General features: G+C 47.5%; 4 protein-coding genes across 4 annotated transcripts; 3 read left to right on the forward strand and 1 right to left on the reverse strand.

Moving 5' to 3' along the window:
- The first annotated feature begins 291 nt into the window (after positions 1 to 291).
- On the forward strand, positions 292 to 4,312 carry LOC102701342 (DEAD-box ATP-dependent RNA helicase 24). Its single transcript, XM_006649908.3, has 5 exons — positions 292 to 1,042; positions 2,005 to 3,233; positions 3,444 to 3,480; positions 3,565 to 3,982; positions 4,094 to 4,312. Exons 1-5 carry the CDS (start codon positions 460 to 462, stop codon positions 4,143 to 4,145), a joined length of 2,319 nt encoding a protein of 772 aa, XP_006649971.3. The 5' UTR covers positions 292 to 459; the 3' UTR covers positions 4,146 to 4,312.
- Positions 4,313 to 5,080: 768 nt separating this feature from the next.
- On the forward strand, positions 5,081 to 6,281 carry LOC102701620. Its single transcript, XM_006649909.3, has 3 exons — positions 5,081 to 5,306; positions 5,393 to 5,437; positions 5,579 to 6,281. Exons 1-3 carry the CDS (start codon positions 5,199 to 5,201, stop codon positions 6,020 to 6,022), a joined length of 597 nt encoding a protein of 198 aa, XP_006649972.2. The 5' UTR covers positions 5,081 to 5,198; the 3' UTR covers positions 6,023 to 6,281.
- Positions 6,282 to 6,943: 662 nt separating this feature from the next.
- LOC102702834 (formin-like protein 20) lies at positions 6,944 to 8,636 on the forward strand. The gene is made up of 3 exons (XM_040522368.1): positions 6,944 to 7,151; positions 7,292 to 7,336; positions 7,466 to 8,636. Exons 1-3 carry the CDS (start codon positions 7,038 to 7,040, stop codon positions 8,225 to 8,227), a joined length of 921 nt encoding a protein of 306 aa, XP_040378302.1. The 5' UTR covers positions 6,944 to 7,037; the 3' UTR covers positions 8,228 to 8,636.
- Positions 8,637 to 8,645: 9 nt separating this feature from the next.
- Positions 8,646 to 14,066, reverse strand: LOC102703110 (protein high chlorophyll fluorescent 107). The gene is made up of 8 exons (XM_040522367.1): positions 13,605 to 14,066; positions 13,257 to 13,400; positions 12,003 to 12,308; positions 11,849 to 11,908; positions 11,271 to 11,516; positions 10,515 to 10,625; positions 9,715 to 9,891; positions 8,646 to 9,490 (listed from the first exon to the last, which is right to left on the reverse strand). The coding sequence occupies exons 1-8, from the start codon at positions 14,016 to 14,018 to the stop codon at positions 9,056 to 9,058; spliced, it is 1,893 nt and encodes a 630-aa protein (XP_040378301.1). The 5' UTR covers positions 14,019 to 14,066; the 3' UTR covers positions 8,646 to 9,055.
- Positions 14,067 to 14,153: the final 87 nt, after the last annotated feature.

Consider the following 14,153-nt stretch of genomic DNA (forward strand, 5'->3'; position numbering starts at 1 on the left):
ATATTGTTTGGCCATGTGCGGGTTAGAAAACACACGCGTTAATTAGATTATTGCTATACCCATCATCCATGATGTGACACCGTTGTCTGACTCATCAGAGCGGTGTGATCGAAAGGTCTAGCTCGAGTAATAATAAAAGTTAAAAAAGTTATAAGACTTTAGTTTGAAAGTTAAAATATAAAAAGGTTCGAAAAGATAAACGAAAATTCGAAGTGTCCCAAATCCAGCGACCTCATGTTACAAGCCCGTTCTGCGACGGTCCGTCGGTCCGTCGTGAATCCGCAGACAAGGCCCAGCCCACCAGCGTGTAGCGAGTCCTCGACCCAACCGAAATTCTGCGCGCTGCCATGCCATCGTCTTCCTCGGTTCCTCCCTCTTCCTCTCGTCGCAAACCCTAGCTCGCGCGCTCCCAGCCCGACCCGCCCGCTGCCTCCGCCTCACCTCACCTACCACCCGGCCATGTCGAAGCGGCCCAAGCTCGAGGGGTTCAGCATCCCCCGCCCGACCTCCTACAGCTTCGAGCGCTCCCAGCCGGCTCAGCGCCTCTACGTCCCCGCCGATGACCCCGACCTCGACGACATCGCCTTCTCCGACGACGCCGCGGCCACGTCGGACGCGCCCTCAGCGGATGGCGCTGGGGCAGGCGAGGCAGCGGGGGATGATGAGGAGATCGACCCGCTCGACGCCTTCATGGCCGAGATCCAGGAGGAGATTCGGGCACCGACGCCGGCACCCAAGCCCGAGGCGCTCCGGCGCACGGACTCCGACGACGAGGACGACCCCGTGGAGAGCTTCCTTCGTGCCAAGAAGGACGCGGGGCTCACACTCGCCGCCGATGCCATGCACGCCGGGTACGACTCCGACGAGGAGGTTTACGCTGCTGCCAAGGCCGTCGACGCCGGCATGATGGAGTACGACTCCGATGACAACCCCATAGTGGTGGACAAGAAGAAAATCGAGCCCATTCCGCCGCTTGACCATTCAGCCATCGAGTATGAACCCTTCAACAAGGATTTCTACGAGGAGAAGCCCTCGGTTTCAGGTTAAGCACTTGACCCCCACATAATGACATACATATTGCATGCCTCACCGACCTTATGAATTACAATAACGTGGGTTTCTGCTTTTATGTTATAAAGGTTAAGCAGGTCTTACCTGTAGTTAGGAAACTTGAAATAGGATTGGAACCCTGTGCAATTTTAGCATTTCTTATATCTTGATCTTGATGATTTTATAATACCTTGATTATGATTTGGCGTTGGAGATTATGATAGATGCTGCCACTTTGTAATTTCGAGAAGCATACACTAGTTTATTACTTTTTGCAATTTCTATGGCTTGATGCATGCACTTGGCAATGAAGCATTTTTTCAGTACATCATTATCCATAACCCCTTTGTCAACTGGTACAATGTACTATACAATATAGTTCAATAGGTTTGTTGTTTGTTGATTCAGCACCAGGAGTTGAGTTACTTTGGCACTGTCCCAGACTGGCTTGTGAAGCTACCTGCTAGATTCAGGGGCGAAGCCAGGATTTTTTGATGGGGGGACAGCCAAAGAGATCACAAGGCTAATTATTAACCATTGACGTGTGTGTGTGTGTGTAGAGTCTAGCGACGGTGAGTCGTGACTCACAGCTGCTCCGTGAGTTAGGGTCCAAAAACATATCTAATCACCTCCAAATTTCGATTTTGTATTGTTGTACTTTAGGAGAATACTAGCTGGAAGGTTGAGTCTAACTAGTCATAGGGCAAATATCACTTTCCCTGTTTCAACGGAAAGAACATCATTATGCTAGTCATACTAGCTTAGCATTGTTTGTTTCCATCCTGTTCTGTACCCTCCTGTATTAACAGGTCAATGCAATTGGAGTTAGGTTCATATTTGCTCATGTTCGATGTGGTAATCACATATAGAGAGAACAATTGATCATGACATTTACGGTTTAATTTTTTTCCATTCTGCCTTATATGAAACTGAAACCTTACTGTTCTCTTGTAGGGATGGGTGAGCAAGAGGTGGCTGATTATATGAAAAGTCTGGCAATTCGAGTTTCAGGCTTTGACGTGCCAAGACCAATCAAAAGCTTTGTGGAATGTGGTTTTCCTGTACAACTAATGAATGCCATTTCCAAGCAGGGTTATGAAAAACCAACTACAATCCAGTGCCAGGCTTTACCAATTGTGCTTTCAGGCAGAGATATCATTGGCATTGCTAAAACTGGTTCTGGCAAAACTGCTGCTTTTGTACTCCCCATGATTGTTCACATTATGGATCAGCCTGAGCTTGAGAAAGAAGAAGGGCCGATAGGTGTGGTATGTGCTCCAACAAGAGAACTGGCACATCAGATATACCTTGAAGCTAAGAAGTTTGCTAAGCCTTACAATCTTCGAGTTGCTGCTGTATATGGCGGGGTTTCCAAATTTGATCAGTTCAAAGAACTAAAGGTAGGTTGTGAAATAGTCATTGCTACCCCAGGGAGACTAATAGACTTGCTTAAGATGAAGGCACTAAAGATGTTTAGGGCAACTTATTTGGTTCTTGATGAAGCTGATCGCATGTTTGATCTTGGGTTTGAGCCTCAGATAAGATCCATTGTTGGTCAAATTAGACCAGACCGACAAACCTTGCTTTTCTCAGCAACGATGCCATACAAAGTGGAACGCTTGGCTAGAGAAATTTTGACTGACCCTATTAGAGTTACAGTAGGTCAGGTTGGCAGTGCTAATGAAGACATTAAACAAGTTGTAAATGTACTCCCTTCTGATGCTGAGAAGATGCCTTGGCTTCTGGAAAAACTGCCTGGGATGATTGATGATGGAGACGTGCTCATATTTGCAGCTAAGAAGGCAAGAGTTGATGAGATTGAGAGTCAGTTGAATCAGAGAGGTTTCAGAATTGCAGCACTTCATGGTGACAAGGATCAAGCTTCTCGCATGGAGACACTGCAGAAGTTCAAATCTGGGGTTTATCATGTTCTGGTAGCAACTGACGTTGCTGCACGTGGTCTGGACATTAAGTCGATTAAAACAGTTGTTAATTTTGATATTGCAAAAGAAATGGATATGCATATTCACCGGATAGGAAGAACTGGCCGTGCTGGTGATAAAGATGGAACTGCATATACTCTGATTACACAGAAGGAGGTGCGTTTTGCTGGTGAATTGGTTCATTGTTTGATTGCGGCAGGGCAAAATGTGCCTAATGAACTTATGGATCTGGCAATGAAGGTGAGTTATTGCTAACTTATGCTGTTATTCATGAACATTTTGTATTCTGTATCTCTATGCAGAGTAAGCCTGCATTCAACTTTAGTTGAAACACAATGAATTTAATTGACAAGCTGCAACATGTTGCATGCTATCACTAACATTTCTCCTAGTCGCTCTTGCATGAACAACCTATGTCCTTTTCTGATCCATTGGTGATTTGAATTGCAGGATGGAAGATTCAGAGCAAACCGGGATTCAAGAAAAGGTATGTCTTGTTTATTTCATCACAGGACAGATGGTGCAGAACCCTTTGAAAGAGGATTGTACTGACAATAGTTATCCTCATCAGGTGGGAAGAAAAGTGGCAAAGGAAAAGGTGGCGGTGGAGGAGGCGGCGGTAGTGGTGCCCGTGGGCGGGGGCGTGGTGTACGTGGAGTTGATTTTGGTCTTGGCATAGGCTACAATGCTGAATCAGGGTCACAAGTGCCTGCTCCAAGATCTGCTGCGGTAAATTCATTGAAAACAGGGATGATGCAAAATTTTAAGAGCAGCTTTGTCTCTGCCTCTTCAAATACACCAAGCAACAGCGCACCTTCAAGAGGCGTACCTCCCTCCTTTGTAAGACCGGCACTCCGTGGTTTTGTTTCTGGTGGCACCATAGGAGGAGACGCAAACCCAGCACGGGCAGTACAACCTGCGCCCTCCTTTGTCCCTGCTTCCAGACCTGCAGAAAACACTACTGAAAATGCGAACCCAACCCCCGAGAGGTGCGTTCTCTTTCATAGCCCAGCTGATAATTTTGTTATTAGCGGTGACACGCCTGTTCAATGTTTGTGTATGCTAACCATCGGTCAAAATTCTTACGTATTGGATTGCAGCTCGAGAGATCGTCCGAGGGAGAGAAAGCGACCATCGGGGTGGGATCGCTAGGCCTTGGGAGCCCCCATTGTACCAATTTTTCTCCATTTTTGCTTTGCCCTAGTGAAACATATCGGCTGTAACCTGTTACCTGTAGATTACATGACGTGAATGATGTATGTTTCTGGCGATCGTTTTTTCAAGCTTGTTGTATACTTATATTGCCCATTGCTCGCTGTGGAGTGCCCTCCCACCAACTGTTCACGGACCGTTTGCACAGGGGGCGCGGGGGCGATTGATCGGTCTTTTTATGAAAAAATAAAAAACCAAATGATATATTTATAATCGAAAAATAATTTGTTAATAAAAATATATATATATTCTTAATGATCTAAAAATCCAAGTTGAAAAATAAACTTTAGTAAAAAATGCCTAAAATCAATTTTAAAATTAAGGTTAAAAATTTAAATTTTGATTTATAAGTTTAGCAGAAATGAAAATACACTGGTGATAGCGTATGCTGGTGCATTTGTAACAGGTTTCCTTCGGATTAGGTCTGGCCGTGTTACTTCCTTCGTCTTTTCTTATATTCTTATTTGTTTTTTATGCACATATTTTCTTTACGGTTAAACTATGTGTATTTTGTGAAATGATTTGTTTAATTTTTAATTTGTAGTAGTTATTTGTATTGCTTATGCAATTAAATGGTTATTATAAAAAAATTCAAAAAACCATTTATTTTTTATCATCCTTCAGGGATAAAGAACACAGCGAAGGATGCATCGGCAGCATCGCTTTGGTCGTCCGCGCAAAGGTGTTGTACCGGCCGCCCGTTTCGGGGATATCCAAGGAGCCACTGACATGCGGGGGTCATCAGTCCCAGCTGGCCGGCGGTGGGGCGGGATTGCGGGAAGGAGGTGCGAAAAGTTTTCGTGTCCGCTCTCCCCGGCTTGGTTTCCCGAGCTCGCAGAGTTGCCACGGCCAGCTATAAACGATCCCCTGCGGTGTGTTCCGTGTACCCACCTCCACTCACGGAGTCGCGGGGATAGCCGATAGCAGGCGGGAGGAAGGAAGGGGGAGATCACCGGAAGGAAAGGAAGGCGTCGTCCGTGTGGCAGATCGGCGATGACGAAGCTGCCGGTGGACCTGCGGCAGCGGCTGACCCTCGAGGACTACATCCTCTTCTTCACCACCCGCTCCGGCCACGGGATCAACATGGACCACCTCAACCAGGTACCCGCCCTCTCGCCCCCTCCTCCCAGCGCCGCGCCGCGCACGCAACTCGACTCATCGTCTTCCTGCTTCTGGCCGCGTCGCAGATCATCTTCATGCACGGCTTCGTCAAGTTACACCGCCATAACAAGGTACCAAAACTCCCACTCACCTCTCTCTCTCTCTCTCTCTCTCGCGCGCGCGCGGTCTCTCTCCTCCATTCAGGCTCGGTTCGGCAGCGGAACCTGACAAAACTCCGTTTCGCATCTGACGCGTCGATTGATCTGCTGCAGCCGGTGATCGTGGACGCGCTCAACAAGCTCGACCTCATGCGCCCGCGCCGCTCCACCGTCGGCATCAACGCGGCCGCGCCCCCGCCGGGGGCCTCCAAGCCGTCGGACGCGTTGCTCTCCACGGAGGAGGCCAGGGCCGACATGGAGGACCTCGGTTGGCGCGAGTGCCCCGTCGGCTCCCTCCTCTCCGTCCGCGCCGGCGAGTCGCGGCCCTCCGCCACCCACGTTCCGATCGCCGCCATCCGCCCTGGCTCCGCCGCCGTGGAGTGCATCTCCCCGCCGGGCATACTCAGCGCCTCCTCGCTCGCGTCTCCCATTCCCGCGGCGGCGAAGCGGAAGCGGTGCAGAAGGAGCCAGGGCAAGGCGGCCATGATGGGGAAGAAGAGGCGCGTCGTGCAGCTCCTCACGCTCCCGTCCGTCGAGGACATGGCGGCCACCGCCTAACGGTGGCGGGGCTCTTCCATCTGCAGGGCGGCGTCGGCATGGCCTCTGCTTGCTTCGTAATCACCACTACTACTAAGTTAGGTTGCATTAGTTTAGTTTGGGTCTGTGCTTAGTGTTCTGCATTTTGCTTTAATGTTGTCTGTAAAATTTCTCCGGCTAACGAGAATCTATCTGTGCTAAAGGATCAAAACTACTACTTCTAATATGTGCTTATTTGGTGGTTTCACTTTTACGTGCATTGGGCGATTCATTTCATATTTTTCACCAAGATCTGGCTTGCAACGTTCGTTGAATTTTTTTTAGAATTAACGTTATTTTAATAAAAAATCATCCATGAAAAATTATAAATTTAGAGTCACGTCAAACTGTCTTATTATGATAAGACCTCTATCAAACGGTCAGCAGTTAACAGGACCTGTCGAACGGGTGGCCTGTCTACTTTCAAAGTTAGAGGGGACCTATCAAACTTTGTAAGTTATACAAACCCTGACATTCGACAGGCCTGGCTGACTCCGTAGTTGAACGAACGATGGAACTTATCAAACGCCCATAAATTCGTGATTTCCTCTAATGACTTTTACTTTTACCTTTTTTTCATTAAAATAATATTAATTCTCAGAAAAAAAAATTCCGGTTCGATTGCTCTTACCCGTCGTTAGTGCTGTGGGATGTGGCCTGATCTGGTATGCCAATTACCAACGAGCTGCAGTGAGGTGTTTGGTAGAAAAAACGTTCTTCCCTTATCTCTTGGGACCGCACTTGCTGTTGCAGTCTGGCATTTACCCCAAGTTGTCAGATATTCGTCACGCACTACATCCGTCCTCCCCTGTTTAGGCCTTCAGGTGGGTCCCCGGCACGGCCCCACCAACGTCTTCTGCTCCTTTGTGCAGCGCAGGTAGCGGAAAGAAACAAAGAGGGAAAGCGTGGTAAAAGAGAACAGGAGAGAAACAGAGGGAAGGGAAGAAGAGGAGGGGGATCTGTCGAAGAGAGGCGGAGCGACCTAACCTAACCTACCATGGGGAGGGGCCAAGCGAGGGGAATGCAGGGAGGGCCCCTGACACTGGAGAAGTACCACCGCTTCTTCGTCGACCCCTGGGGCACCCGCGTCACCATCGACCATCTCAACCACGTACGTCGTCTCTTGCCCTGTCTGGCTGCGCCATCGAACTACACTGTGTTTTCGTTGTGATTGGGATTGATGTTCTTTTTTTTGTTTGGCTGTCATGTTCTGTGCGCGCGCGCGGGCGGATCGCCGGTGGCCGGCGTCAGATCATCTCCATGCACGGCTTCATCAAGCTCCACCGCTCCAACAAGGTACGCTGCGTTTTTTTTTTCCGTTGTTGCGTGGTCTTTCACCCGTCGACACGTTCGGGTTTCGTTTTTTCTTGTTCGAGTGTTGTATGACGAGGCGGAATTTGGTGCTCATGTCGCGCGAGGGAGTAGGGCGACATCATGGGTCGCCTGGTGGGGCAGGTCGACCTGCAGTCGCCGCGCCGCTCCACGCTGCACCACGCAGCGGGCCCGTCGTCCGCCGCCGCCATCACCGCCGACGTGGCCAGCGCCGACGTGGACGCCATCGGGTGGACGGAGTGCCCCATCGCCTCCGTGGCCGCCTTCGCCGCGTGCCCCGGTGACGCGCCGGAGCCGGCGGAGCCCGATCCCCGGCCGGCCGACTTCGTCGTCTCCGGGCGCCGGGCGCGGTCCAAGCGGAGCCGCAGCTCAGCCTACGGTCACAAGCCCAACAACGGTCAATCGCCGGCGAAGGAGGAAGACGGGGAGTGGTTGCCGCCACCGTCGACTCCCCCGCGGTGGATGCGTTCTCCAACTCCGCCTCCGCCGCCTCCCTCTCCACCACCACAGGAGACGGGGCCACCGCCTCCGCCTCCACCACCACCACCACACGAGACGGGGCCACCGCCTCCTGCACCGCATGCGATGGCGCCTCCTCCTCCCCGACCCGTACACTTCGGCGCGTCGCCTATAATTGTGCCATGGCTGTCGTGGGGCTTGCCGTTGCCGGCGGTGCCACAGCCACAGCCGCAGCCGCTGTGCCCTGGAACGCCTGCGTTCACGCAGCATCTCCCGCCGGGACAGCCTCCTTTGTGGAGATCGCCGACGGTGCCGCCGTGTTACCCGGCACCATTCTGGGGCGCGCCCTGTGCGCTGCCGCCTCCGCAGCAGTTCTGGGGTGGTCAACCTCCGTAGCCGCTGCCGCAGCAGCCACCACCACCCACCATGCAGCTGCAGCAGCATCCGCCGCCGCCGCTGGCGGGGGCTTTCTGGGGCAATCCGGTGTTTTAGAGAGCTATATTGCAATCTTTTGAGTCAACACTGTCACACAGATGTACGAGACTGTTGATGCTAATTGCTCTTTGCAATCACGTGTTCTAGTAAGAGGCGAAGCGAGTTAAAAATGGCGTCGGGGTCATCTCTATTGCATAGCATAGAAAAATATGAATTGTCTCTATTGCATTGCATGAAAAATATGGATCGAAACAGTGCTTTAGTAGAGATTTTAAGAATTTCGTCGAAAACGAGCCTGGCTCCACCCCTGGTTCCAGTTTCTGTTCTGCTGGTTCGTAGTTTCGACGTCCTGACATGCAGTGAGATGAACGGTGCGCACAATTGGTTAACATAGCTAGCATTTTCTAGTTTTACAATCGCCTTGTGCAGACTGAACTATAACATAAGATGGACTGAAGTTGAATGTGCAGACTGAAATTCTTCCTCGTGCGTAGGAGAAAGGTACTACATACAAATGACACGTTGGCTTATGTACACAGCTACACTGCTCCTGGAAACATGATAGAATTACATACACGCCCAGCGAAAAAAGAATTACATACACGGATACACCTTGGTGGATAACATACATGTGGCTTCTAATGGCAGCGACCGTCTTCTTCTAACAGATGTACACAGCAGAAATGTATGTACTAAAATACTACCCTTACCTGTTAGTGGTCGATGGTTTGCACTTTGCACGGTGGAGATGGCAAATGTCAAATGCACATTTGCTCAAAGTTGAAAATTTTATGGAACAGGGAGAAGAGGAAGGGGTTTCCTGGGCAACCGCTGCGTCCTCCTCCTAGAAACAACTCCCCTTGGATCAGAACCCTCAAGCACAGCATCCAGCTCTGCCGGATCCAGGCCTAGCCTCCTTTTGATGAAGCCGTCTACGTCAAAATCGCTTTCTGGAATCTCTGCAGCCTTATTGCTCTCCTTGTCATCTGCGTTTGCAAGGTCCGAAGCATCTGATCCTTCTTCTCTTGAACCACCAGGGAACTCTGCACCAGCAGAAGTCCTGATGGTAACATTGCTTGGCTCTCCTGCGCTTTTCAGTTTGTCTTGTGCGGCGGACCCCGAAGGCTGGTCTATGTTTAGGAGCTTCTTCACGCTGTCTAAGGCAGGATCAATGATGTCGAGGAAGCCCATGACCCAGGAGGCATCATCCACGACCTCGGTACGCTGTCAGGATGGATAATGATTAGGTAGAAACTCCAACAAAGATGATGCAAACACCAGCAATTTGTTTTTAACGCGCTATTTCATGGATGATGCAAAGTATATGCTATCGTAATCACAAAACAAGGAAAATAAGCCCACTTTACATAACTCAAAACATGATTGCGCAAGATGCTCACTCCCGAGTTACCCAGTATTCATATCTAAAATAGTTACTCAGGACTAACCTGCTGAAAATAGAGATTCCGTATTTCTTCAGCTCGAACTGGATCGCCTTGTTCTTCCTCTAGTGCAGCCCATGTCATCCATGTTACCTCACTCTGAGAATTTATATTCAGCGAAGACCTCAGCAATCTTCTGGCAGCTGTGTAGTTGCCAGCCCGCTGTTCTAGGACTCCCCAAGCCTATGAAAATAGGGAAGAATATGTTTTTAAGTCTACAGAAATATGGCTGGAAGGAATGCCAATTTGACCTTTGTTTGTTTATCACAAATGCAGAAATATGAGCCCCCCTTGGACATTCAGGATAGGAGAAAGACAGGATAAGAAAAACGCAGGAATGAAGTAACATGCTTTTCTAATCCTACAAGAATTGAAAACACAAAAAAAAGAAAGAGGATCCCTTTAGTTACACCACAGGAAAAGTTGAACCAAAAAAAAGTTTCCAAGAGGTGTAACCTCTTGCTTATTTTCCTTTGGAATTGGTCATAGGAGTATAGTTGTATGGAAAATTCCCTATCTTGTTCCTATGCATTGAAGGGGTCTATCAAACAATGGCAAAGGAACTTGAATCCACCGAAAATCCTTTGCCAACCCTCCATTTTGAAGGAGCCCGCCTTTTGATCACAAATGTGTACAGCGGTTCCAGTAAAGAAGATACTTCACACATATAAGCTTTCATCTTCCAAAACCATGAAACTCATATATTCAATAACATACTACCATGTGAGAGGAACACCTATATCTATTGACCAAGCCAAAAAAAAAAAAGTTCAACATGGGCCAAATCTCCACCGATAGATTATTACCTGAAGACATCGAGCAGCACATTCATTCGTTGAATTAACTGACATAGCTCTTTGATACAATGTCCTTGCTGTCCTGGCATTTCCTTCTTTCCATTCCATCCACCCCCAAGCCTATAACATGATCCATCTGTTAGAGCTAAGCTTCAAAGATAGCCCAAATAAAAGAGGCTTCATAAACAAATGCAAACGTAAACATTTGCGAGAAACAGAAGGACAGATCCATCTGGAGATTTCAAATTGGTTTACTAGATGTGCACACTTACCTACTAGCAGTTCATACCAAATCTTGTTTCTTTACTCTGGCCAGCGACATGCAATGCTGACATAATTGTGAGATATATAGTGCTTTACACAAGTCTAAATGAGTGCATTTTTTAGAAAAGAATCTAAAGGCAGTATTTAATGGAGCCTAGCAGTTCATCGTTGCATCTGTCCATGATTGCACTCATTTAGGTTGTTACATAAGATCTCATGTATAACACTACCTTGAAAGTCACTAAAACAACAGGAATTCTAGGTTGTTTAGAAGTAAGCAATACATTCAGTGGTTGGATAGATTGAGAAAGTATAACTCCAAAATCCATTATATTTGTGGATAAATGAAGTAGCCCAAAATCCCTTATAATTGTGGAAAGAGGGAGTACTTACTAATATAAAGCCTACAAATTAACATAATCAAACTACAGAAAGTGTTAAAAAAACACATGTGGCTCAAATGAGTTATTAGAAACAGAGATAAGCACAGAAAATACTTACTATCCAAACTGGCTGGTGCCTTGGATCAATCTGAGATGCCTTTCTAAATAATACACGAGCAATATTTGGAGATGAGTAATTGTATTCTAGTAGTGCAAGAGACTGAAGAATCACAGGGTCCCTAGGGTTCACAGCATGACCAATCTTAAGTAACTTCCTTGCTTTGTCGATGTTACCTTGTTCTGCCTCAAATAGTGCCCAGACATGCCACGAAAATCTGTTCTTAGGACTTGCCTGAACTGCTTTCTGCAAAGAAAATTGAAGTTATACTTCATACTCAGTATTGTGTTTCACCGAAACCATCCCATGCAGACATGCAGGTGTGAATGGACTATGTAGGGGATCGCATTGACAGTGTATTGGAAATTCAAAAACTGATTGCCACACTATTACATTAATACATGGTTGTAAAAATATTTTGAAAAGCAACGTTCTCTGGGCTGGATTAAAGATTATTCATCTCTACATGGAATTCTTTTCTGAATTTCCATGGGGGAATGGATGGATCTTTGTTTAATATTACAAGTATGTGTACCAACACAAACATCAATGAGAACAATTAGAAAATAAATATTTACCTCAAAGAGTTTCCTTGCCATGGCATTGTTTTCTGCACGAATTTCTACCTGAGCCCATGCCTACTAGAAATTGCCATACATAAGTTCACAGTTTGGACCAAAAGATTATGCAGTTTTTTGCATGAAAATAGACAGTTATGAAGAAAATACTTACTAGCCAACTTGCACAGCTTTTGGGATTGCATTGAGTAGCTTGTTGGAATAAAGTCCGTGCTTGTTCAAAGCGCTCTGCTCTAGCTTCAAGCAAAGCAAGAGTTTGATAAATGTACTCATTTCCTCCACAATATTTTAGACCTTTTGCAAGCAGATTTCGAGCTTTTTTAATGTTTCCTTGCTTGATTTCTAAAATAGCCCACCCATGCCAAGCTGCAATATGCTTTGCATCAGCCACAGTAGCAGCATCAAATAGCTCTCGTGCCCTTCGAATATTCCCACCTTTGCGTTCTAGGACTGCCCAACACTGTATATTCAAAGCAAAAGGACATCAGTGAATTCTGCTTTCTTTGGATTTGTTATTATAATACTGAATTTCTACGGAATACAGGATATTATCATGATAATGCAGTGGACTTGTACGGTCAGTGCGAAATCGAGGCTTGTGTAGATGGTTCCAGCCGGTGTATCGCGCGAAATTTATTTAGACATATAATCAGAAGAGCAATTTTACAGTCCAACAAAAAGTATCTCGAGGTACCGGTACCTTGCGGTACCAAGTCGTTTACGATCGTTGGATCTAACAGCGCACATCCTACTCAGCTAGATCCAATGGTGAGAAATAATTTGGTACCTCGAGGTATCGGTGCCTCGAGGTACTTTTTGTTGGACCGGAGCAAATCTCTATTCAGAAAGTCCAAGAGATCATGTTTGACATATGAGTTAAATACTTGGAAAAAGGTGGAAAATGGCCATGATTTGAGCTGTTTACGTCAGTCACACTGATGTTCCAGTGAACAAAGTGTGATGCACTACCTCTATATTCATGGTACATGCTAGCCTCGTCATTTTGCTTATGCTTATAAGCCAAAATTTAAATTTTAAAACTTAAATTTAAAGTTAATTTTAAGGTTCTTCATTATATTTTATTTTCAGTCTTTGCTTTTGGATCGTTAAGAACACATATATAAAAATTTTACCCCTACATTATTTTTAATCGTCAATAAGCTATTTCGCTTACTCTTACTATAAGCCAAAACATGACAAAGGCATAGTCATCCATTTGGAACACTTTGGAAATTGAAGAAAACCCATAAAAATGTGAATGAAGTAGAGTTGGAACATCTCCAAACCTAGAAAATGAATATTAACATATTTCAGGGAATGCAAAAGAAAGTACCTCATGCGTTATATTTTTGTGTGGTACGGTTTTTCAAGTAAATTTTACCAAATGGGTCAGTGATCAGTTGCAAACCTGCCAAATGTACGGGTTTTCACCCTGTGTCGCTTGGCAACCCCTTTCATAAGCCGCTCTAGCTTTGTCAAACCTCCCCTGTTTATTGTATAGCTTCCCAAGTGCCACATATGGACGCCCGTCTTCCGGCCAATACACGATGCACTGCATTAGATACGGGGCGCAGCACCCATCAACTATTAAACAGCTCAAATTACGTGTTAAACACTATATAGTCGATACAGGGGAAAATTTACTTAGTTCATTAGTTCAGCTATACGCATTATCAATTCGCTAAGTTGATATTCCTGTGTGTTCATCCGGTTTCATTACGAGATATCCCCAATTCTCTAGTAAGTAGTAACACACCTTGTTGAGGAGCTTCTCCGCGTCGGAGAACTCGTACTTCCTTGTGTGCACCTTCGCGCGGTAGAGCCAGAGCTCGAGGTTGATGGGCAGCGGCCGCTCGCCGGCGGCCGCCGCGGCGTCGCCCCTCGCCGGCTCGAAGAGAGGCACCTTCCTCGCGATCTCCGACATTCCCCTGTCGAACGACCCATTCTCCCCGCCTTCTTCCTCCACCTCGTACCCTCCCGAGACCCTCTCGGGGCCCCCCGCCGCCGCAGCGGCAGCAGCCGCCGCGGCGGAAGCAGCCACCCGCGCGCGGCGGAGGCGGAGGGCGAGGGAGAAGTGCACGGACGGTGGTGCCTTCGCACTCTGGCTCGGGAAGAGAGACCGAAGCGGCGGCGTCGGCGAGGACGAGGACGGGAAGATCCGCATCGCCATGGCCCCTCGACGGAGGTGTGCTCCGCTGCTTCAGCCGTAGCAGGAAGCCCGCAGCGAGGTGGAGGAGGGCGGAGGCACGCGAGGCGCGGCCCTTTTGTGAAGAGGGAGGAGGCGGTTGCTTGGATTTACGGGATT

Source organism: Oryza brachyantha, chromosome 3, assembly GCF_000231095.2.
Source record: "Oryza brachyantha chromosome 3, ObraRS2, whole genome shotgun sequence".
NCBI classification, from domain to species: domain Eukaryota; kingdom Viridiplantae; phylum Streptophyta; class Magnoliopsida; order Poales; family Poaceae; genus Oryza; species Oryza brachyantha.

Bases quoted from the DNA above. Each gene is read 5' to 3' on its own strand.
- LOC102701342 (XM_006649908.3), top strand. From the start codon at position 460: ATGTCGAAGCGGCCCAAGCTCGAGGGGTTCAGCATCCCCCGCCCGACC. The intron at 3,234-3,443 runs GTGAGTTATTGC...TTTGAATTGCAG, and splicing joins TTATGGATCTGGCAATGAAG to GATGGAAGATTCAGAGCAAA. The intron at 3,481-3,564 runs GTATGTCTTGTT...TATCCTCATCAG, and splicing joins AAACCGGGATTCAAGAAAAG to GTGGGAAGAAAAGTGGCAAA.
- LOC102702834 (XM_040522368.1), top strand. From the start codon at position 7,038: ATGGGGAGGGGCCAAGCGAGGGGAATGCAGGGAGGGCCCCTGACACTG. The intron at 7,152-7,291 runs GTACGTCGTCTC...GGCCGGCGTCAG, and splicing joins CCATCGACCATCTCAACCAC to ATCATCTCCATGCACGGCTT. The intron at 7,337-7,465 runs GTACGCTGCGTT...GCGAGGGAGTAG, and splicing joins AGCTCCACCGCTCCAACAAG to GGCGACATCATGGGTCGCCT.
- LOC102701620 (XM_006649909.3), top strand. From the start codon at position 5,199: ATGACGAAGCTGCCGGTGGACCTGCGGCAGCGGCTGACCCTCGAGGAC. The intron at 5,307-5,392 runs GTACCCGCCCTC...GCCGCGTCGCAG, and splicing joins ACATGGACCACCTCAACCAG to ATCATCTTCATGCACGGCTT. The intron at 5,438-5,578 runs GTACCAAAACTC...GATCTGCTGCAG, and splicing joins AGTTACACCGCCATAACAAG to CCGGTGATCGTGGACGCGCT.
- LOC102703110 (XM_040522367.1), bottom strand. From the start codon at position 14,018: ATGGCGATGCGGATCTTCCCGTCCTCGTCCTCGCCGACGCCGCCGCTT. The intron at 11,909-12,002 runs GTAAGTATTTTC...AATTTCTAGTAG, and splicing joins AAAGCTGTGCAAGTTGGCTA to GCATGGGCTCAGGTAGAAAT. The intron at 10,626-11,270 runs GTAAGTATTTTC...ATCATGTTATAG, and splicing joins GGCACCAGCCAGTTTGGATA to GCTTGGGGGTGGATGGAATG.